Genomic DNA, 26280 nt, shown 5'->3' on the forward strand with positions numbered 1-26280 from the left:
GTTCGGTTTATATATGTATGTGTCCCACTCACGTAACCACACAAAGTACCTATGGTGTTGAGTGTGACAATTTTTCACAAGGATATGAAATGCATTTTCATTTTTGTCTCCTAAGTTTTATTATATATTTTTTTTCTTTTCCTTTTTTATTATTATTTGTCTGCTTTCAGCAATGCTTCCGGGAATTTATACGAATAAACGATGAATATAACTACAAAACCGCACAACCACACGATGCAGGATATAATTCAGAAAAATCCTTATACCAGGATATTCTCCAACTGTATACCAGACCAGTATACAGAACCTTTATACATAGGAAGATAATACAAAAGGATATTATATGACAATGACATAGTTTTCTCGTTGGTAATATGTGATGCTGCTATGATCACCACACAACAACAAAACCACAGATGGCAATTTGTTTTCTTTTCAAATTATATATAACTTATAAGGATGATGAATTAATATGAGGATGACGGAAATTAAAAGAAAAAAAAATGGAAGTAATTCCCTTAAGTAAGGACAAAGGCATAGTGATATAAAAATGAAAACGAGAGCCAAGCACACATGACACATAATTTGAAAAATGATGGTGGTCGATTTAATGCAAGCAAAAAAGCAATGAAGTGCGATTTTAATAATTAAAAATACGGATTAAATGGGCAAATTAAGGCAATCAAAATGACAATGGGACTTCTTTTTTCAATATAAAAAGTTAAATCTTTTGGTTTTTCCAATGTTTAAAGCAGTGATGGTTGTTTAAGGCCTTGGGTCTTTCTAGAAGAATTTAAAAAATAATTGTTTTTTTTTATCATTTGTTTTCTGGGACTTCAAAAATGTTGTACCAAAATGTTATACGGCTGTTGAAAACTTTAGTTTTACTAAAAAAATTAATTTAAAAAAGGCTTTAAAATAAAGTAACATAATTTAATTTACATTACAATGTTAATTTTCATAAATTGTTTAAAAAAAAGGAGACATTTAGGAAAATAATAAAAGTTTTATAAAATTTGTCAATCGTCAACAAAATCGTTTCTATACTTAATGGTTTCAATGCAATATTTGGCGAGGATTTTTCAGTGTTTTCTATTTAGGACACATAATCGACTCTGCTTCTTTTAATATTGTGTTTTGAAAGTGTAAGAATCTCAAAAATCTTCAATTAAAATTGAACCGAAAAAAGAGATAGTATGTTTCTTGTTCTTGCAGGTTGCATAAGGTTGTAAAAAGTTCTCCGGCCATTAAAATAAAGTCTATAGTTCTAATTGAGTACCTCTTCTCTAACACGGAAAACATTTGAAACTTTAAACAAGCTCAATTTATCGATAAAATACCTAATTAAATTCGTTCAAATTATACTCAAGTTTTGGGTATAAAGTTCGACACGATGACCCCTTTGCTTCCTACTTTGATCTAATCGTATTCGAGCATCTTTTAATTCTAGAATGTTAGTTAACTTTTCACTAAGAGATCCATAAAACTATCTAAAGATTCCAGAAATATATCATGCAACAAGAATGTGTGTACGTACCTTCCAATTTTTGAAATTAGGTAATATTTTTTTGAATATGAAAGGACTTTCATGACATGCTGGAAGTGCATTCTTAAAGTAAAGAGATATACCAGTGGCATTCCCGTTTCAAAAAAAATCATATAATTGGGAGTTGTCTGTGGTAAATTTAAAGTTTAAAAAAAACCGTTCTAATTTTTCCACCAGATCATACTGTTGATGTCCCCATATTGGAGCGACATAAGTCATTATTGACCTTAGAGCAGCTTCAAATACTTCGAATTAAATACTATGTGCAACATTTCTGTTTTAAAGAGTGATTGCCAAGTTAAATTTATAGCAGCCATTGATTGTTTAAATTTGTATTGGAAGTGCTGAGTTAGGTTTCAGGTTGGATGTGACTATCAAGCCAAGGTCATAAACAACTTCTTAGTTTTCTCCATTTAAGACCCATTTCTCATTCGCCTACCTCTACTTGGTTTGAAAATCATAACCTTAAACTATGCCGTATTTATCACCACATTTCACCTGTCACAGTATATACTTAGTTTGTTTATCGTAAGCTGCAGGCTTTTGGTGTTTCAGCAAACAATAATATGTCTTCAGCATATAACAAACATTTTATTGTTAGGCCCACAACTCGAATTCCGTTTAGAAAGGCATCCATTATATCATTTATATATAATGCAAATACCAAAGGAGACAATAAGCATACTTGCCGAACCCCATCTAAAGTTTGGAAACATTTTTCTTCGGTTTTCAATATAAGTATCAACTATATTTTGAACAGTAAAGAGGTGACCAATCGTTGAATAACCTGCGCGAAAGCCTGATTGAAACTCGTTGATTAATCTGTTTTCTTCTACCCAATTTTCAGACTATGTAAGAGGATCCCGGTAAATATTTAAGCAAAACTATTTATAAAAGTAATGTCCCTATAATTCTCTACGATGATGTATATCACTTATGTATTGAAAAGACTGTTGATTTCTTTAAACTCTAAGATACTTCTCCCGTATATAATAATTGACAATATGACTTCGATAATTTCTCTATAAATGTATGAGGAGCATTTTTGAAAAACTCGTAAGGAACCCTATCAAACCCTAGAGCGTATCTCTTCTGAGCTTTTATCTTCGTCTAACGCATTTACTTCTACGAGATTTTGAGCGTACTGCACAGGATTTGAAGTGAAAATAGGTTTAAGTAGAGTCTTAAAACAATCAACTAGTATATTTGCATTTAAAGTTTTATTAATCTTAAACTTTGTCCCATTCAGTTCCTTAACAATTTTCCAGAAATGAGAGGAATCTCTTACATTATTTAAATTCGTTGTAATTTCCGAAAATTATTCTTCTTTTTTACTTTTACAAAATTTGTTGTAGTAACTGTTGTCTCGAAAATAAGATTTGCGGAATAAAACACCGTTTTGAATTTTTGCAAACATTAGCAATTTAAATACTTAACTTTAGCTTTCTCATAATCGAAATTAAACCATTTTTGTATTCCTTAAACAACACACATTTGATCAGCTTAAGTAACTGAATATTTATTAGAATTGGTGAAAAGATCAATTTGCTCATTAACTGAACTGAAATCGGTATGTTGAATAATTTTATCCAGTCTTGCATGATAATTGAGCTTATCCCGTATTAAGTATTAAGAATATTGAAAAATTGTTCTTCATTTGCTTTAAATTAAAAATTCAAAAGTGCTTATCTAAATACTACATTTTCTAAAGTGAGTGAACAATTTCAACCCATCAACTCGTGCATCGATAGTGCATTCTTAATTTTGATATCAAAAATTAGGTAGGTTCACATTAAACTTCAAAACTGCGCTATTACAACAAAAATTAACATATCATTCAAAAACAAAAAGTTTAAAGGTGCTAAATAACAAAATTTTGGTGACCAATACATTTTTGAGAATTGAAGCGTTCAAAATGCATTTTTGCTTATTAAAAATTAACATTACCTCATTTCCAAATTAGTATGATCCATTTAGAAAAACATTGTCAACTCAAAATTCACATCAAGGAACGACACGTTAAAGATGGCAATATTGGTTGTTCCGAGTCCTACATGCAAAAATTCTGCTGATTAGCATTTCCTCCGACGTACAAATTTCGGTTTTTTCACTGAAGTTGGATTTTCGATGCAAATCCGTATCATATTAAAGCCTTTAAGCTTAGAGTTGTTAAGTATTTGGGAACACTTGAAATTGACAAAAATGGCGTTTCTTCAACACTATGAGCTACGAGCAGAATTTTCAACTACTTTTTGACCTTCGTACTTGGTTTCCATTCTAAAAATAACTAACTCGTCCTGAAAAGTCAAATGTTTGTACCGGTTTCGACGGTGACTCAAACTGTATTAGACTTTTAAGCTGTAACTGATAAGTTTTGACCATTTATGTAGTAAATTTATACCCTTTAAATTGATTGCTAGGAACAGATGTTCCAATTTTAAGTAAGAGCGTAATTTTTAATTGTAAAATGTCAAAAGATTACAGCTATCCAAATACCAGGCTATTGAAAATTAAAACTCAGAGATGGATTTAAAATACTTTTTAGCCATTATAAAGTCGTTTCAAATCAAAACAAATTAAAAAATGCTATGAAATTAGTATTTTCTCAACACAATAAATATTAAAGATCAATTTTAATTTTAAATACTACTATTTCAAAATATTTATCATCAAATAAATCCAAAATATAAACACGGTACCTATAAACTATAAGTTCAAAAGACTCATGGGTATTTAATTGGATTTTAGAAACACAAATCTATTGAACAATAATTTTAACAAAGTAAATGAATTGGATATTTTTTTAAGAATAAATTTAAAAAACTTCTATTTCTAAAAAATGTATTTCAAAGAAATTAATTAAATTTAAAATAAACTCAGAACATTTTCGGGTATAGTTTATTTACATTGATTTTTAAAACACAACTGATATTACAAAAAATCGGTCCAAAAAAAAAAAAGAAATATTTTACATTCAAGCGGGATATAGATCCTTTTTTACAGTAATAGTTTATCGAAAATACTCTATATACCATGACTTATTTTAACATAGGTATAGTACATATTCGAATAGGTATACCAGTTTGTATCGTTCCCGCACAGAGCCAGAGGAACAAGTAAATATCCTATAAATCATAAAGCCACTGAAAAGGGAAGTAGATTTATATGAATTGTTATCCTTCTATAGGATGCAAAATTTTGTATCTTTATTTCGTTTTTTTTTTTTTGTTTATATTTTCAACATCACGAGTGTTGGGGGAGAATATGAGTTGAGTGTAGGGTATACATTTACAGGTTTGAAGAAATGAAAAATAAATAAACAAATGGAGTGATATATTTTTCGATGACAAAAATATTTATATATTCATTTATGATGTGTGTTGTTTTTAAGCTAAGGTATATTGGAACAAATAACGATCAAAGTTGGATTTATTAAAAACTTTAAAACTAGTGAAAATTTTAAAATTGTTTGGATTTTTTTTTAAATATTGTTCGTTTGTGACATTCTTATATTTCCACTTGAACTTAGAAGAATTTTTGAAGTAGGTGAAAATTCCAGATAAAAATTGTGAATTTGATGTCACGTCAATTAGATTAAAGTATTAAATTCTTATTATTTATTGCACTTAAAAACCCTTAGTTTTAGCCACATTTACTACAAAAACGAAGATTTAAGCGTAGAAAATTTTTGCATTAAGATAAATCGACATTTTAGACTAGGGAAATTGGATATTTACTGTAAAAATAGGACATTTTGGTGAAGATCCTTACAAATTCGTCCTTAGCACTTAATAAAAAGTCCTATAATTTTGAAATTGAGTAAAAAATCAACAAGGTGAGAGGCGATCAAGTTCCCTTTTTTTCAACTTACTTAAAAAATATACATTTTTTCGAATTCCGTTTTCACAGTTTTTAGCTCAGTTCGTTGATACATTTTTATTGAAATAATATTTTTAAATGTAAAATTCAAAATTTTATAGAAATTATAAGTTTTAAAAAATTATACTTGCAAAACTCGAGTTTCCAATCAAACATTATATATTGATGGTAAAAAAGTCGAATGTGTCTGTAGCCTAAACTTTGGAGTGGATTCAAACAAATAAAGGTTTTGGGCAAATTCGAATTACGGGTTTTTTCAATTCAAGACCAAAAATAACTCACACAGCATAATCGAAAATCGAATTTTTTTAAAAAAGCCCAGAACATTTTATAAAATTGTTTCTAAATTTTGTGTTTTTTATGGAGGTTCTTTCAAAAACATATTTTTGTATTGCTTCAGAAAACCCATATTTTTGAGACAGCTTTTAATATTAATAATATTTTCTAATAATAAATGTCGAAATCGTATTTTTCGGTTTTGAAAATTATCAAACCTTTTTTTTAAATCGATATCTCCAATACGTGTCAACATTACTTTTAACAAAAAATACGTATGTATATCTATAAGAACTATCAAGCTGCATACAAGAAATGTTTTTAAAAAATGATACAATTTATTTATAACATTTTAACAAGTAAATTTAAAAAAAAGCTTCGTAACCATTTTCGAAGAAACATTAAAAGGAGAATGGGCTTTAACCCACATTGATGGGAATATATCCAATCCTTGCTCGTCTGTTGATATTTTTATATTTTGAACAAAATTTTAGCAACATTCTGTCCTTTATTTTTCATAAAAGATATAGGGATGGATTTTTGAAGCACAATATCTTACGTAAACAGCAACATTTTGCACGGAACGAAAAAATCAGAAGTCAATACCTTCATCTTTTTCGAAACAAACATTGGATTTGAATAATTATGCGTAGCATTTTAACAGATTTTTATTTTTTTTTTAAATGGACTTTTTGATTTTTTTTAACCCTTTAATAAATTTTAAAAGCACTATTTTTCAAATGAGCTTGAGGTTCATTGAGTTGCTTCATTTCAAGTACCATTTTTTAGTGGTGTTTTTAAAGTTTTTATTTTTAAGAAATCCGTTGTTTCATTTTTTCTAAGTTTTGCCTGAGCACAATATCTTAAAAGGTTATTCTTCTGGTATTAATATCATTTTCTTGTTTATAAGTTATCTGAGTTTTTTTTATTTACAAAAAAATAGTTGATGTTTTTTAGATTGTAGTTAATTGAATTTACATCACATTTTAGAAGATACAATTTAACTGCAGTCACTTTTTTACTCTACTACTACTCAATTTTTTGAAAGTTTTTTTTTGCGTCCTTCGATTTTATCGTATGTCCAAACAAATTATTTGAAGTCGATATCTCTACTTGTTCTTGAAATATGGATGGTGAAAAATAGTATCCTAAACGTACGGTCTTAAAGAAAACTCTATTTTTATGATTCAGGTCAACATTTTTCAAAATTCAAACTATTTTTTTTTTCATATTTAACAAAACTCCTCCCAATATATCTGAATTTCAAAATCAGCCACCCTCTATTAAATCGAATCAACAAGGTTGTGGGGGGTTTTAACTATCGCAACGACACCCAACAGGCACAGCCATCAATTTCACTACGCTCTATAGTACATTTAAATTTTGTGAACTTTATAATAAATTCACATATGATCCGGAATCGAATCAAAGTCAGACGCGCATAATCCGATAAAAAGAATTACAGGATTTTCAATTTAATTTGACAGCTTTTTTGTTTTTACTCCATCGGGATATCTATCTGCGAACTGCCACCAGAGCACTCAAAAGGGGTCTCCTGTTGTCATTTATTGTCATACTGACAGGTTCGATGTGTGCATTGAATAAAGGATGTGTGAGGGCCCACGATCAGGATTTATCAAAAATTTATTTATTGCACTGACACAAAAGTGAAGATAAAAAAGGTGATGTTTTTTTGGTTCCTTATGGGTGCATATGTTGTTTACATTTTCCAGCTGTACTTTATTTCATTATTGAATTTCTGTGGTTTCATCGCGCACAAAGAAGAGGGGTACTCACGCTCCACAATATAATATGCAGAAGATATCTACTGCCAGGAGTTGGGTGTATTTTTTCTATATGAATCTAGAGGCTAAATGCCCCTCTCTTATAGTGCTTTGAGGAAACTCTATATGCATAATATAGAAGGTAGTACAGATACTCTTCGAAAATGGGGTTAGTGCGGCTATGACGCACCTTCCCTCACACCCCACCACACCTTGAATTTTACTCAGCGGTGGCGACGACGTTCTCTTATTCTTTTGAGTACATATACGATCGTAAATTTTTTAGAGCATACCAAAACAAAAACAAAATTATAAAAAATATGGCTGCAAACGGTTGGTTGCTTGGTTTGGTGGAGCCATAAAGTAAAAGATACTTGCAGTCGCTGAAGTTGATGTATCTATGATAGTAGATTGTTGTTATGTGGCCTCAGCGGCAGCACCAGCAACAGCGGTAGTACGTTGTTTTGGAACATACATTTCTACCAAACAACGTGTGCAAGATACAATCCGACAGAAGCAGAGGTATATATAGAGTCGCTCTCCCTAAGGCCACCATATCAGAGCAGATACTTTAACTAGAACTAGGTATAACAACTGAACTGCTTTTTTAGCAAACCCATCATCAGAAAGACGACAGAGCAACACACCACCCAACTAGAGCGTATGAATGATGTTAGTTTTTTTTTTATAGTTAAGCGCTAAAACTGATGGTGGCAGAATCAGCATTGTTATATTAACATTGGCCTAAATTGCTTCCTTATTTGTGCGTCAAGACACCCTTTCTAATATGAAGAAATAAATTCAATTCAAAATCAAATGATTCGTACCTTTTGGGACACCTTTTTGTAAGAAATTCCATAAGGGTTCACTATGGCGTATACGTACTTTTTTTCTTAGAAATTAGTTTGGAATCTATCGTGTTTGATCCATATGTTTCCCACCATATGACTCACTTAATTCAAAACTAACACTGTTTAAGGTTTTGAAAGAAATTCAATTAAGGTTCACTGTGGCGTATACGTACTTTTTTTCTTAAACATTATTTTGGCATCTATCGTGTCTATCCACATATTTTCCACCAAAATGAATCATTTAATAATTCAATTCAATTTTGTATAAAAGAGGTATACTATAACAACCCTGTTCAAGGCAGTCTGTTTATTTTGTTCGCAGGAAGTTAACAACGCGAAACAATGGAACGATGCAACAAACAAAACAAAAACAAATAAAAAGAAATATGCATATTCGCCATTCTGTTTCTTCTTTCGCTAACTAGCTATTTTTTGTAGGTAAGGTATCTAGGTTGTGGTAGAGGTGCTCCTTGGATATTGTTTTTTCAACTTTGTTTTTTGGGTGTTACCCGCTCTTGTTGTTATGGATGCTGGGTTATAGCCGGTAGCGCCAGGTGAAAAGCTTTGAAAAAGTCAATCTTTCACCGCGCGTTGTCTGCTTTGGGTATGAGCCTTTATGGCCAAATAGTGCAATACGTCTAGAGTTGCGGTGAGGTGGTGTTTTGAGAGGTCTATAGCCTGAACCTTAACCTCTCCCTTCCAACCCCTTTCCATCCCCATCGAACCACAGCATCGGCAAGTGGTTTAGTATAGTTTCGCCTGCATATGTTCCAGAGTAATAGCATAGCGAATATTGTAATAAATCTTTGAGTTGTATCGCACAAATAAATATGTGTGTATGAGTGTGCTTTTAGTATCTATGACCTACGTTTCCATGTATGTATGAGTATCTGTGTGTGTTTTGAGTTCCCTTTTTTTGTTGTTTAAAGTAAAAAATCCACAGATATAACCATTTATACGAACCATCGTATACATCAGAGCGTATATAGGTTTGCCCCGAAAGACACATTTTTTGCTTTAAATTTATGGGCAACACTTGTAAAAGTGACGTGGTTTTGCGATTCTTTTTTTTGTCAAATTTTGTGTATATTATTTTTGCTTTTATTTTTAGGGAATACCATAGGTTTGTTGTGTTTTTTTTTTTATTATTATTGTTGGTTAAGGGGGAGAGATTGAATATTTCCGAGATTAGTCGTAGCCATTTTGGTGTTGTGGGACGTGTAGGATCGTACTATATGTGAATATAAGAGGATTGTGATTCTCTCTTGTGCCCCCTAAACAGAGTAAGATTTATCTAGATACATTGTGACATTATAATGCCAATTGTGTGTTCAAAAATGGAAAGCTCTGCACGCTATTTGGATTTCAGTTTATTTTTGTTGAGAACAGAATTAGTCATTTTTGATGAATTGGTGAATTAGAATCGTTGACATATCAATGCGAGAGTGCATTTGCAGTGAACGTGTGCTCAATATATTTTATCTATGTTACTTTTTTAGGGACAGTTTTTTAGACAATAAAGTGTTGAAAAAACAGACGGTGAGGCTTATCGGGTTGGCTTTAAGCTTTGGGGAGTCATGTAAAAGTATCGGGATACTTCAGATATTCAAATTTTGACGGAGAAAATATTAGGAGAGTGCCGAATAAAAAGAAGTCATATATGTTAATTGTACTATTTACCTAAGTACTTACATATGTGAAAGATACCGAATCATTATTGCGTCGAAGGTAAATCATTTTTATATAAGAATGTGATTTGCACAGTTTGGGAAAGTCAATATGGTATTTTCAAATAAAAATCTTGATTCAGATTGACGTAATGTTTGTATTCAATTTAAGACCGTTAATGCAATAAGTATTCAAATGTAAATATTCAATTAAATCTGACCAATTTGGTATTTTTGTGAACTAATTGGCCCTAATTTTACAATGCCACATCACGATTTCTTTTATAAAATTCAGAACTGTTTCAATAATTCCTAGCAAGAGGTAGTACCCGTAAATAAAACTTTAGGTGACACAGGCAGGGATCGAACCCAAGACCTCTCGCATGACAGTCCGACGAACTAAACATCATACCACGGGTACTACCAAAAGAACTAGCTGTGAGAAATTTTCCTTCGCTTTGAATGTCAGACCACCTACTCTAATTAAGTTGGTGCTAATCTCCACTTCAACGTTCTATAAAATTCTCTATAGTAAGAATATTTACATTCAATTCAGGCTAACGTTATAAATGATCTCAAATCCTTCTTTTAGTTCTTCTTTGTCCTTTAATTATGAAACTATTTTCAAAATTCATTCTTCCAGAATTCTTTTACATCAGTTGGTTCCTATTTTGAGTATTTACCCAAAACACGTCTTGAAAACAAATTTGTTCAACTTAATGATAAGTTCAATACGAACCCTTATGGTATTTTCGTAAAAACATGTTCTTCCTATCTTTTAACTCCTCTCTCAAAATGTTGTCATTTATTATTACCTCATAAAACGTTTTCTTAAATAAGGAGAACATCGCTAATTCACAAAAATGGTCTGAAAGAGGAGGTGGAAAACTTTTGACCACTTGCCATAATTTTTCACATCTCAACAAAATGTGAAAGCATTTTATGTGAACTCCTTAGCTTTTGTTGCAGATCCCTAATCAGCTGAACATAGCACGGTATTTAAAAATTGATCTACTGATACAAATTTGTTGAGTTCGTTTCATTCATTCTAAGAAAACGTGAATGGGTTTTCACTGATTTCAACTAAGCGTTAAACAAAATTTATTATAATCTTATAGTCTTCAAACTCTCCTTTAGGCTTTGAACATCTTCTTACCTTGATAATCATGAATATTATGTCCGATTTTAATCCACAAGTTCCAATCTTATACTATTCATTTATGGTGTCCCCCAAGGTAGTCATAAAGGCACTCACCTATTTGTCCTTAAAATTAAAAACCCTGACATTATTTAATAAAAGTTCAAAGATTTAGATGGCTGGGTCATGTAAAACAAAGTCCGCATATAAGGTGGCGCACGGAGGTATGAGAAGACCTCAATTAACTTGGCGTTCCAAACTTGAGACGCATGTTGACTTCTCAATCCATCCCGATCCGTCCCGGACTCTAGGACTATATCTTAAGTAAGTAAGTTAGAATTAAATTTTGTACTTCATATTGATGAAAAAATTCATAAGGCTAAATTTGCATTAGATTTTATTAAAAGATAATCTATAAAATTGTCTAACCCTTATATGAACAAAATGGCTAATCTTAACCCCTTATAGTGAACGTCTCCATCTGTAAATATCACTGGCTTGTAAGAAACAAAACTTAGAAAATATTCGCTAAAACTATCATACTTCGTACTCTAACATAATCCTAAGTAGTGATTTCAATTGCAATATCTTAGATAAACTTTTTTCTGTTTACACATTGCGTGGACTTGTCCATGTAAAAAAAACCCAAAATGCGAAACCAATTGTAATCACTAATGCTGAGAACCTAACCACTGCTGCTGCTGCTGACCCGACGACAACAGATGCAACTAATCTCAACTGAGAAGAAGAAAACATAAACAAACCTTTATCATTATTGATTTATTGATTATTTATCTACTTATTTTAGCTTTGATCTTACGTTTTTTTTTTTTTTTTTAATTAGTTTTTTTTTGTTCTTTTATCTTGTTTTGCTTTCAGTTTATAGCAAATACTTTTTCATTTAGGTACACTTTAAATTAATTAATATATGTAATTTTCTTTTTGTTATTGATTAGTATGTATTTAATAATAGTTATTATCCACCTTTTTCGTAATACCTTATACACAAATTTGCATAATTTTTTAAATCATCTTGTTATCATCGGTTTTGAATCTTTGCTATTTGTCTGGTCAAGTCTTATGGGTGCTGTTTCCTGCCTTCCTTATTTTATGGTGAGCTTTATTAGCCACCGATTATTTGTAATTCATAAAAATGGTTGGCCTTGATAAAGTTAATAATGGGAATTCTACAACCGCTGATAATTATAATAATTATAACTCCCGTTTAATGATCGATATTTTGTGTGGTCAGTGTACAGGTCTACAGGTCTGCTCCTTAAATGCTCAGAGCTTAGTTCCAAAAATTGATGAATTCAGGTATCTATTTGCAGCTTCTAAGGTAGATATCGTATGTGTGACGGAAACATGGTTTTACCCTGAATTAAATGACTCATTGTGTGATGTAAAAGGATTTAAATTATTTAGACGGGATAGAGTGGGGCGTATTGGAGGTGGAGTGGCCATTTATGCACGTAGTGGGCTAAAGCCAAAATTTGTATGTGAATCCCTTTCTGGTAGTTACATTGATTTTATATTTATTGAAATAACATGCAAAGATAATAAGATTCTACTAGGTTCAGCATATAGACCAAATAAACACCATTACTGACCAAATTAGATGAATTGGCCCATATTTCGCCTTATATTATTTTAAGTGGAGATTTTAACAGCAACCTTCTTTTAGAATCTACTTTTTCTGATGACATGAAAGCTCTTAACTTACATCCAGTAAACACATCCACTCCTACTCACTTTACTAAGGACACAAGTAGCCTTCTTGATGTATTTTTTGTTAGCGAATTGAGCAAAGTTTTTCACTTTAACCAACTTTCTGCATCCTGTTTTTCACACCATGACTTATTGCACTTAACTTACCAGTGCAAACCTCTTGTTTCAAGCAGCAGTTATTGCTTTAGAGACTTTAAAAGCATTAATTATAACCAACTAGAAAATGACTTAAGATCGGTTGAATGGTCTCGAGTTTTCTTTATGGAGTCTGTCGATGACCAAGTTGCTTTTATTGAAGGAAACCTTAGCTCTCTTTTCAATATTCATGTTCCCTACAAAACAAAAACCTTTAAATGCAATGACCTTTCTTGGTTCAACAACAAAATTAAAGTTTTAATAAATAAGCGCAATCTTGCTTACAAAGTTTGGAAACGTTTTAGACTCGACGAACTTCATAAGGTCTACACTGACTTAAGAAATAAAGTTGTTCTTGAGATTAGGGAAGCTAAGAGACGTTTCTATGCTCCTCGACTCAACCCTTCATTAGCCGGTCATAGACTTTGGAAAAATTTAAAAGAAATTGGTGTTGGTAAGCACATTAACAATGTTTCTACTATCATTGATTGTGATGAGTTGAATACCAATTTCACATCCCTATCATCATTTGAGTTTAATGATAGCGCAGACTTTTCTGAACATTTAGAAACCGACATCTGCTCTACAAGGGGCTTTAGCTTCTCTGCAATTGATGATGAAGTCGTTCTAAAAACCTGTTTATCTATTAAATCAAACTCAATAGCATTTGACGAAATCCATCCATTGTTTGTGAAGGCAACTCTACCGATTACATTGAGATACATAACACATCTTTTCAACACAATTATCATGACTGGGGTTTTTCCTATTGTCTGGAAACGTGTTAAAATTGTTCCTGTTCCAAAAACCCGAAATGAGTATCGGCCAATAGCCATATTGCCATATTTATCGAAAGTTTTTGAAAAAATTATGAACACGCAAATGCGGCAATATCTAAAACGTAACAACATGCTATGTCCCAATCAATCCGGTTTCCGTCCCAAACACAGTTGCACTACTGCCCTTATAAATGTGTTCGAGGAAATTAGAGAAAGTATAGATAAGAATTTTGTGTCTTTTCTCACTCTTTTGGATTTTTCCAAAGCCTTTGACACTGTTAACCACCGTAATTTATGCGTCAAATTAAGGGATGAGTTTCAATTCACGTCATCATCAGTGAGACTCATTTTCTCATATCTTAGTTCTAGACACCAAGCAGTAGTTGCTAACAACCAAATTTCAAATTTTCTTCCGCTAACACGAGGTGTTCCCCTAGGGTCTATTTTGGGTCCATTACTTTTTACCATGTATGTTAATGAGCTCCCGTCTCTAAGCTTTAACTCATCCATACATATGTATGCCGATGATGTACAGCTTAGGTACAGTTGTCCACTGGGGTTGGTTGAAAATGGCATTTGGGAGATAAACGAAGATCTTAATAAGATATTGCTCTGGTCGCGATCAAACGGACTTTGTTTAAATCCTACTAAGTCAAAATGCTTAGTCATTTCAAAAGACCCTACAGACACATCTTGCTTTTCTCCAATATTACTCAATGATAACCCTATTCAGTTTGTTGACTCAGCCAAGAATCTTGGAGTAGTATTCAATACGACACTCACTTGGACAAATCATATACAACTTATCATAGGTAGAGTTTACGGATGCTTACGTATGTTATGGACCACCCAAAGAATCACTCCAATAAAAACAAGAATGATACTTGCTAAGTCACTGCTTATTCCGCTTTTATTATTTGGGTGTGAACTATTTAGTAATTGCGATTCCAAGCACAAAAGGAAACTTAATGTTGTCTATAATAGTGTGACAAGATATATTTTTGGGCTACGGAAATATGTTCATATAACCCCATATGCAAAATCAATATATGGTTTTTCTCTTGATAATCTTTTCTCGTTTAGAACCTTAATAATGCTCCACAATATCATGCAAACACGACAACCCCCGTACCTTTACAACAGAATCCTTTTTCCACGCTCTACTCGAAGCAGCGATCTGATACCAATACGCTACTCCTATCTTGTTTCAAACCGTCAATTTTTCGTTCACGCAGTTCGGTTGTGGAATTCCCTACCTCAAACTATAAGGATGATAGGCTGCACTACACGGTTTAGAATAAGACTTAGACAGTACTTTGAGGCATTGTGATGATTTTAACTTTTGTTTTTTGTTTTTTTTTTTTACTTTAAAGGTGTTTTATAAGGTATTATAATAAAGTCCATGGATCATATCTTTTTCATTAATTTAATGGTATAAAGTAGTTTTGTTTATATAAATTTTCTTTTTCAAGTCATCTTGTTTAAAATTTAGTATTCATTCATTTCATGTAAACCAATTGTAAAACTGAAGCTTGTACTACTTTAAAAGATATTGTATCTTACTGTGCAAGACTAAATAATATGTAATAAATACAAATACAAATAGAGGAAAATAAGGTGTATGACCAATTTCTGACGCTTAAACTATTTTCTGAAAAACACATCTGAGCCTACAAATTTCCCTAATAATGGTAATCCTTCATTGTTGGATCAATTTTTAGTATGTGATCGAAATAAAGTTATTCACTACGATCAACGATCTGCTCCAAGTTTTTCAAAACACGACCTTATTTTCTTAGTTAATGATTTCCACGTTGAAAGACATAGGCAAACCCATACCATCGAAAACAGGGTTTTCCGTAATTTGTTATTATTCCAAACTGCGAAACAAAATTATTCGGGAGAAACGCAAGGCCAAAGCTCAAACATATTCAACACGTTTCAATGCCGCAATGGGAAGCAAAGAGATTTGGAAGAATCTGAAAAACATAGGAATTGGTAAATTCGATAACAAATCTACAGATTTGCTTGACATAAATGCCCTAAACTTATCTTTCGTCTTAAGCACGACAGTCAACTCGCATTTTCCAGACCGGGTTAATTCATATGAGCATAATTTATCAAATGCTTGGCCTAATACACCCCTTTTCGAATTCTCTCCCATTACCCCGGAGGATGCAGTTGAGGCCCTTCTATCGATAAAATCTAACGCTGTAGGATTCGATATGATGCATTCATCACACTCATTTTTAACTCCGTTTTAAGAACACGTAAATTTTCTTCTCTATGGAAAAAAGCAAAGGTTATTCCTATACCAAAAAATTCCAAAGGAGATGAGTTTAGACCTATATCTATATTGCCTTTCTTGTCGAAAGTTTTTGAGAGAATAATTCAAAAGCAAATAAACGAGTTTCTAAAATGGTTTGACTTATTGACCTCAAGACGATCCGACTTTCGAAAGAAAAATAGCTGCTTGACTGCCTAAGTGTTTCTGAGGATATCAGAAAATCAGTTGATATGGACAACTTTACTTTTCTAATTCTTCTCGATTTCTCTAAGGCCTTCGATATGGTAAATCACAACATTCTTTGCCTTAAGCTCTCAAATTATTTAAATTTTTCCTCCTCTGCAGTTTATTATTGTTTTCTAATTTAACAGAACATGAACAGGCGTCTGAATATAATCAACAAAAATCGATCATCTTACCTGTAGTGAATGGTGTTCCACAAGGATCGATACTAGGCCCCTTGCTCTTTTCAATGTATTTGAACGAGTTGCCGACGACACTCAGCTGTACCTTAGGGATGATTGAACACTACGTTGCATGTATTAATGAAGATTTAAGAAGAATCGATCAATGGTCAATAGAAAATTGCTTGCTTAACCCGATAAAATCGAAATGCATCGTCATCGCTAGGAATAAGATTGATGTGTCATGTTTTCCTAGAATTGCTCTCAAAGAAAGTGCCATCATGTATGTCGACAAAGCTATAAACCTCGGTGCTTTGTTTAATAAGACCCTGATTTGGGAGGACCATATCAATAGAACTGTGGGTAAGTGTTATAGTGTCCTTCGTATGCTTTGGCCATTTCAATAATAAATTCCAATAAAAATCAGAGTTCTTTTAATGAAAACGTTGTTTCTGCCTTTATTAACTTACTGTTGCGAAATTTTTTGCAAACTTGACTTCGAAAGCAAAAGAAAACTTAATTTCGTCTTTAACTGTGCTGTTCGTTATGTTTATGGACTTAGACGTTTTGATCGAATATCCAATTACGTGATTCAATGTCTCGGAATGACATTTACAAATTTTCTCAAATATCGAACTATAACTTTTTTCTCTGATATTCTTCAAACCCGACAACCTGAATATATTTATTATGAGATAAGATTATTAAACTCAAATCGTTCCGCTCAAGTTTTGGTCCCGCGTTTTTGTTGTGCGACATCTGAACACCAGTTTTTTGTTAACTCCTCAAGAATGTGGAATTCGTTACCACGTGAAATAAGAAGTTTAAATTGCGCAAAGAAATTAAAAAATGAATTAAAACTGTACCTTAGCAATTAATTACAATTAAAACAATTAATAATACATTTGTTAAATTCATCTTTTCATAAAATTCTATAAGTACCTATTCTTATTAATATTTTTGTTATTATTATTCTCTTTCTTTCTTTTTGTAATTTGATGTTTTAACATTTAAACTTATATTATTGTGATACAAAATGCCTAAGCTGCTATACACTTTAAAGCTATATTATAAATAAGAATGTATGTTCTTACAATATTAGCTAATCAAGCTTAATATATATTAAAAAAAATACTTTTAGTGTCAAAATATTTTTTAGTAAAACTAATCGAGAAGCTACTTCGTGGGACCCAGTTTTTCTAGTCCCCTTAAATTTCTTTTATCTGCTTTAACGGTAACAAATTATTTACTTTTAGTTAAGTAAACATTACAACCTCGAACACGACAACATCAAAAATAAAATCTCAACACAAAAACCATTCAAGTTTTTACTACAACATTCTTTTTATAGCTAAACAGGTACGGATTGATGCACATTACATTTATCCCTATTTTTTATTATTCCTACGTGTGATTCCTTGATAAAATCATCCCAATTACACATTGTACTCTCTCTCCCTCTCTTAAGTGGTCTTTTACATTCATAGTAGTTATATACTTTTACTTTAATCCTCGCATTCTTATCCTTAGACAAATTAAGAAGCCAAACATTTCTGCACGAAAAAGTTCCATTCCGTAGCATATCGTTATAAAATCAAAAGATTGTTGAAAATGTTGGAATATAAAATCTCGTGTTTAATTTGCATTGAGTCGTTTTTAATTTATGTTCCACATTTTTAAGAGTTTAAGAAGTTTTTTGAAAGTATTTTTTTGTGTTCCTTATTTCTTTTGGGATTAAGTTTTCTAACCCAACGCGTTTAATGCCTTGATGGTTACGTTGTTGGTTGGCGTGACGAGCAGCGACTATGCAACGCGTCGGGACGTATAAACCCTATAATTTCCCAGCCATGCCATATCGTAACTAAATACCTACGCTTACCTACCATGTGCGCCAGCATTAGGACTAATGATGAATTAAAGTCTTAGCAATTAGCGTTTTGCCTCTGCGGTATACTCGTATCCTTATTCTAAGAAAACAAAAAAATAAAATCCCACAAAAAACTGTAATGAAAAGCAAGGAAGCGTCTAACCTAAAAAGTCATCAACATTTCAGCAAGGGTGCAAGAGCAAGGATGCAAGAGCAAGGATATGCCACAAGATGAGATTGTTGAAGGAAGATTTTGGCCCCATCAACGTGTATTATTCTTAGTTGAAAATTTTGCAACAAATTTTTTAATATTTGGTTTTTGTGTTATATGACGAATCCTTTTACATCGGGAAACTTGAAAATGAGCCACTGCAAGGAGCACCAACCGCTTAAAAAAGGTTTTTGCGTTCGGGAAGTAATTTTCTTTATGTATATAGTATGTAAAAGCGGATGTGTTTTCTTTATGGAAGACGTGCTGGGGGTGATTTTTGTATTCTTCTTTTACTTTGTATCCAAGAAGTGATGGAGAGTCCGTTGATTCTGATACCTTTTCTCTTCGGTTGGTTATATTGAGGGCTTACATTTTTACTTCGTTTCCAAGAATACCAAAGGGAATGAATTGCATGACATTATGGTTAATTACATGGATTAGATATACCGTATTTTTATATACGGAAGGGTTTAACTCGAAGCATCATGTAGCACTTATGGTGATGAATCCGGATCCGGATCCAGATCCGTATTTCGTATCCTCGCTGTATCCTCCGTATCCTCTGGTGCGTGTTTACGACATTATAAAGTATGATTAAAGGAGTATGTGTGTTTTGTACAGGGTAGGTTTATAAGATGACATTTATCTGGTTAACTTTGATATATGAAATGTGAATCAAACTTCGACATTAATCACATGAAAGCAAGGAAAAAGGATATGTACCTATTCCTAGCCTATACACGACGATAGAAGGATATATGGGAACATTATATCCACTTTGAAAAGGGTCAACATCAACATTATTATTTGAGGGAGGCGAACGTTTGTTGTGGGATGTAAGGTTTTTATTTTAGTTGAATTTTGTTTCCTTGTATTGGATAAGGATTCAAGGGAATATTAAATCAAGGTTAACATGATTTTGAAGTGTCTAAGTGATTTATTAAAAACGAACGTGACTAATATAAGTTAGAAAAGGCAACCTTTAAAAAATTAACCCATTATTTACCTACATTTACTCGTTTGTATATAATTTTGTTGTGGGATAAGTTTAATTTACACTTTACAGCGATCTTAAATGCAACTGGAAAAGTAAATTTTCCATTTAAAGTAATTTAACTATGAAACAGTACAAAAAGTCATTGACACATAATTTAAAACACGAGCCTTCAAGGCAGCGTATTTGTTATGAGTCATGTTAAAAATAAAATAAGGTAAGAATATAAAAACAAAAATTTAATGAAGCTACGCTCTTTTTAAAATGAGTCAAAACATAGTTAAAATGTGCGGTTAAGCAATGAAAAGCTGAATCACGTCAATCAGATTGAAGATTGAATTGGTTGTTTTTTTTTCTCTTTACAAATAGGAGCCATTAAAATTGACTCATTTAATTTAAAACAAAGTAATTACTGTTTCCAGATTTAACATTAAGTTTTTTTTTGTATTATTAATTGTATGGAATTTTATTGTCTTATTATTTTTTGAAGCAATAATTGGGAATATTGTTAACATGAAACACAAATCTCGAGAAAAAACTCGTTGAAAAATAAAAAATCGAATGTTTTCTGGTACTTTTCAACCCTAACCTAAGGGACACATCATACCCGAAACAAAAACACACCCCAAGAAAAAATATCACTGTAAATGTAGGATTACGGCTCTGCTCACGTTATAAAGACAACCACAAGCTACAGAAAGCTTGAAATACATAGTTAATTTTGAACTTTGAAACTAAATTTGGTTTTAATTAGTTTCAATTACAATGATTTATGTACTTCTAATATTATTTTGTTGATGTTCAAATGATAGACATGTGCATTCAAGAGGCTTCGTCATTGGAGCCAGACTTAGACAAGAAGTCTTAAACTATAGGTGCATCATTGAGCGCCTCATGACCATACGCATCAAGGCTTAATTCGGCAACATTAGCCTGATATGCGCGCACGTCCCCACAGAAGAGCAAGGCGACAACACCAAAGATATGTTCTTCAAGCTCCTAGACAAAACATATAAGCAGTGCCCTAGATACGATATTAAAATAGTCCTGGGCGATTTTAATGCCAAGCTAGGAAGGGAAGACATCTTTGGTGTAATAATCGGGAAAAACAGCCTGCACGACAACACTTCCGACAATGGATTCAGGCTCATAGATTTTGCTGCGGGGCGAAACGTCATGGTAGCTAGTACGCGTTTTCCACACCTCAACATCCACAAAGGAACTTGGACTTCTCCAGATCAATCTACCGTCAACCAGATTGACCATATTGCGATCGACGCCAGACACGCTTCCAGCATTATGGATGTACGAACTTTCCGAGGAGCTAACATCGACTCGGACCACTACCTCGTTGTAGCCAAGGTAACACTTCGGATTTCTAGACCCAAAGCAAAACAGGGAGGTGGTGGAAGAAGGTACAACGTCGAACGGCTACAATCGCCAGAGATCGCCAAATCCTTTTCCGACCGAGTTAGATGTAACCTCTCTCGAAGTTTTTTGCCGCCAACACAATGTATCGAAAACCAGTGGCAACATTGCCAAGATGCAATCAGAGAAGCCGCCTCTGATGTGCTGGGTTTCAAACAGCCACCAACAAGGAACCTTGTAACGAAAACAAGTGGCAACATTGCCAAGATGCAATCAGAGAAGCCGCCTCTGATGTGCTGGGTTTCAAACAGCCACCAACAAGGAACCCTGGTTTAATGAGGAATGTCGGCAGGAAAATGCAGCCAAACAAGAGGCACGCAAAGCGGCGCTGCATAAAAGGACGAGAGCTACTCATGAGCTCTATGAGCAGAAGAGGCGACAGGAACTCCGACTTCTCAGAAGGAAAAAGAGAGGTTATGAGAAGCGTGCGTTAGAAGATCTTGAGAGGTTTAAAAGCAGTAATGAAGTTCGAAAATTTTATGAAACGAAATTCACAGGTACATAAACCTAGAACTGAAGGCTGCAAAGACGAAAGTGGAAACATTATAGTGGAACCGCAGTCAATGCTGAGGATATGAAAGGACCACTTCTGCAGACTGTATAACGGTGACGACAAACTGAATTCCGCTGTCAGGCAGGATGATCCATTGAACATAGACGAGGAAAGCCAACAATCCCGTCCTCCCGACTTAGACGAAGTAAAGATTGCCATATCTAAGCTGAAGTCTAATAAAGCCGCTGGAGCGGATAGCTTGAGTGACGAGCTCTTTGAAGCAGCTGGAGATAAGTTGGTTAGGAGCATGCACCAACTTATCCCTAAAATATGGTCGGAGGGAAGCAAGCCAGATGATTGGAAGCTCAGTATTGTTTGCTCGATCCTGAAAAAAGAAGACCCTCTATACTGCACCAACGATAGAGGAATCAGTCTACTTAACATCGCCTATAAAATCTTATCTGCCGTAATATGTGAACGTCTAAAGCCCATCGTCAACAAGCTGATAGGTCCTTATGAGTGTGGTTTTAGACCAGGAAAGTCCACAGTTGATCAAAAATTCACATTACGGCAGATCCTGAAAAAAACCCAAGAACACTTAATCGACACCCAACATCTTTTCATCGATTTGAAGGCAGCATATGACAGAATCTATAGGGACGAGCTGTATAAAGCCATGTCTAGTTTTGGCATCCCTGCCAAACTTGTCCGTTTGTGCAGGTAGACCATGGAGAATTCACGCTGCTCCATAAAGGTTGGAAATAACTTAACAGAACCTTTCGATGTTAAAAAAGGTTTTAGACAAGGTGATGCGCTGTCATGTGATTTTTTTAACATCGTGCTTGAACGAATAGTGAAGAGCTCACACGTCAACACTAGAGGCACTATCTTTCAAAAGTCACTCCAATTACTAGCATATACTGATGACATTGACATAATCGGAAGAACTCATCGTGATGTCAATGGGGCTTTTGTGAGTATTGAGGCAGAGCCGGCAAAAATGGGTTTAACGGTTAACAGGGCAAAACAAAGTACATGCTGTCGTCTAGAAAGGACGTCTTGGTCAAAACGACGTCTTGGTCAAAACGTCACAATCGACAGACGTAACTTTGAGGTAGTCAAGGACTTCGTCTACCTAGGCTCCGCTGTAAACACAGAAAACAACACCAGCTATTTCTATTACTGGGAAACCAAAGTGTGTTAAAGTAATTCACATTCAAGTAGTACGGCTAATGAACGAATATCTGTACTTGAGAGTACGTTTAAAGTTGGGCTCGAAAGATATACTGATGAACATTTCTTGAAGCACGAGTATTACGGTTGAATTGATTAAGGTGAATAATGAAACTTGTTTTTTCTCTAGAGACAAGAAACCTTGAGCTGGTCTTCAAGCGAAGATAACTTTTCAAAGATAATATTATCACCAATGCTCTAATTTCAATACTTACAATGAATACTCTCAGTTCAATTCTGTCCAAGAGACTCAAGTAAGTTTCAATATCACCACCCCGGAGTTAGGATTATACTGAAGCTATAGACGAATTTAAGTATAATAAATAGCGGTCAGATCAAAGGGCGAGAAGAACGACTTGGATTCATTTAGGAAACTCAAACATTTGTTGGGGCGCTTGTGATCTTTCCACAAGATGTGGTCAAATGGTTCCCATGGATAATCGCAATGGTAGTTTTAACAATATGAAGCAGCAAAGTTTTCGACGCAATAAATTCTACTCGTTTTTCGATTCCCTATTTAACAATGCTATCTTGGTTAAAATTAAATGTGATTATCATAGATTGCCTTTGAAGGTCCACATCTAAAAACAAGGTTTGTGAACCAAAAATTAATATTAAAAGCTCAGGGTACTATTGTCAGCGAAATTGGTAAGTGGATTAGAAGTTTCAGACAGAAGATCATTAATACAAATTAAGAAAGAGTATTAGAGACAGAACAGAGCCCTGGGGCACACCAGCAATTATTTTATGTGCTCAGACTTGAACCCATTTAATAATACTTGCATGGAACAAGCGAAGAGATAATTTCTAATCTAACAAACTAAGACATTTGGCAAAACCGAACGCACTTATTTTTCGATGAGGAAGCCTGTTGTAAAACTTTATCAAATCCTTTTGAAATAACAAGAGCAATCGTTTTACTTTCTCCAAAACGATGAAGATTTTTTTCACTGTTGGGTGAGATAAACCATTAAAAAATCTTGTCGCCAGACATTACGAACCCTTCGGGTTTTGAGATAATAATTGAGCTTAAAGTTCATCAGCTTTTCTATAATCTTGGAACCTTAAATTCAATTGATTCAGTCACTCTTAAATTTTGAATTTTTTTCAATTGTGATAGTTGACAAAAATATTAAAATTTATAATTTTATAAACCAATTGCTGATGGTTATGATACTTGAGGTTGCTCAAAATTTGTTGTAAATATCAAAGTGAGTTCATTTTTAAAGCTTCAAAAAGATAAATTTCAATTCTTATCAATTATCAGTTAATATTTGACATTGACAATGGTGGCAAATAATTCAATATCTTCTTTGAGAAATTGTTGATCTAAGGTTGACAAATTATTAATATTTGTACAAATATCTTTCTTTTTTCAGCACTGTCGAAAAAATTCCTCAACTTTCAATTTTTGGTAATTTTCATGTTTTTCTAACCTTAATTTGTTTTTTTTTTTATTAATTGAATAATCTTTGAGAGAATATCCTCTTTTTGGGAATGTGCATAAACCCGAAATTAATCAAAATGGGATTTTATGACTGTGGGTACTTTATTTTAATATTATAAAACAAATTTGTTATTTTGAAGGGTCATCTTGATTTTATATATTTTTAATCTTTTTTAATAATGAACTTATAAATAGAACATATAAATATAAGTTCCTGAATCCTGACCCTCAAAGAATTTAAGAAAACCGCAAAATCCCTTAATAAATTTAACTTTTGCTCCATAGTACATCAAAACATTCTTTTTTAACTCAACAGAACATAATATCATGTCCTGGGACTTTAAACAAAAGTTCAATCTTCTCTTCCCCCTTAAGTATCTTCCAATCAATAACTTTAAAGCCTATGGAGTTATATTCGAGTACTTTAAAAATCAAAAAATTCAACTCACCATTGACTTCTGTCCTTTTTCCAATGAGTATGTCGCATCCTTATCGCTTATCACAGCTGTGCTATCGAGAAAATCTCTACCGCCTGGTGGCGCTCTATGATGCACACCGAATATGAACGGTCCGCTATTGCCGCCATTGCTATTGGAGATTCCAACATCATGGCCGCCTACTTGCATCCTCATATCGTTGTTGTTGTTTATTTGGCCGTTGCCAACCACAAAGGGAACTTGTATGCTATCGAACTGATCATTCCGTCGACAACAGAAGTCGTCTTCAAAGCGCGATGTGTTGCAGTAGTAATTGCTATCGTAGGTCCTTGTAATGGCAGGTGAACTACCGTTCTCACACAATGGCTGCCGCAATGAAGGCGCCATAACACCTCCACCATTCATCGTCTTTCCGGTCATTGTTGGTGTTGTTGTTGTTTCGTCGGAGAACACAAAGTCACTTGAATTAGCTGTGGGCGAGGGAGGACTGCCATAGGGATAGCCCAGGTGATGACTGTTAAGGTACTTATACTGCTGTGATATGATGTCAAAGTCATTGATGCCCTGAACTTTGACACCGCTCTCACGTTGTTGTTGCTGTTGTTGGCCATTGATGGCGTTGATGTTGCTGTAGCTGTAGCTGTTGCCGTTGCCGTTAACGTTACTGATCCCATTGCCATTACCGTGAGCGTTGTTCGCACGGCCATTGTTGTTGAATTTCTTTTTGCCAAGCAATTGTGGAGGCTTCCGGTCGGATAGTAGGGGTCGTGTCGATTGGGTGGACTGATTAAAGGGATGGTCCCGATTTGTCATTATGGACGTGGCGCTGGCGAACGGCATTGTGAAGAAGGTATCAAATGTTGTTTTGCTAAAGTGGTCGTACGGTTTCAGATAGTAGTGATGGCTGTCGGCGTTTGTGGTTAGGGTTGCGGTGGCAATGGACGACGGCGGCAGAGGTGTCAGGAGGTTTGCAATTTTCACCGTCATTTACAAAGCGGAATTTTTGCCGTGTTTGTAATTGTTGTTGTTGTTTTTTGTGTTGTTTCTATATTTATATTTTTGTACGTTTTTGTACTTTGTCGTCGGGGTTGTTGTTGTTTTTGTTGTTGTTGGCTTCGTCGTCGTTATTGTCGTTGATGCCGTTGTCGCTTTGGTGAGTGTGCAGGAATACGTGATCGTTTCTCCTTTGAATTTTGCACGAACTGCTGTTTCTCCTTGTTTTGTATATTCCAGGGCTTTGTTCTTATGCGCGTAGTGTATCTGAAAAGGAAATAGTCAAACGGATGTATTAATAACGATGCAGTGACATTTTGTTTAGTATAGTTGGAATCTATAAAGGCATAAAGAATATCGCTGTATGTGCATACGGTATACGTATAGGGATGCATCAATGGCATTGAGAAGCTAAAGGATGTCGATGTTGATGGTATAGGTATAGAAATACATGCGGTTGCCCGGGTAACATAAGAAGCAGGATAAATATCGACGAATGTAACTTTATAGGAAGGTACCTTCCTACCAATGACGATGACTACAACGACGACAACGACATGCGGATGTGCATGTCAAGTTAGCATCAGGGAGTTATAGAGGAGAGCTTGTATATATGATGCTTTAGCTTTATTTAATAATAAATAGATATTCTTCTTTGCAATTTAAAAACAGGTTTAGAATTTTATGTGGCATATATAACATA

At 33.7% G+C, this 26280-nt stretch overlaps 1 protein-coding gene across 2 annotated transcripts in view; it reads right to left on the bottom strand.

The window, feature by feature from the left end:
* The window catches only part of LOC129944508 (uncharacterized), a 216851-nt gene that overhangs the window by 70333 nt on the left and 120238 nt on the right, over nt 1-26280 (bottom strand). For both annotated transcript variants that reach the window (XM_056053979.1, XM_056053980.1), the window contains one exon: nt 24597-25844. In XM_056053979.1, coding sequence (XP_055909954.1) covers nt 24597-25571 — 975 coding nt within the window. In that variant the 5' untranslated portion in view covers nt 25572-25844. The remainder of the gene's footprint in view (nt 1-24596; nt 25845-26280) is intronic.

Source organism: Eupeodes corollae, chromosome 2 (genome assembly GCF_945859685.1).
Source record: "Eupeodes corollae chromosome 2, idEupCoro1.1, whole genome shotgun sequence".
Lineage (NCBI taxonomy): Eukaryota > Metazoa > Arthropoda > Insecta > Diptera > Syrphidae > Eupeodes > Eupeodes corollae.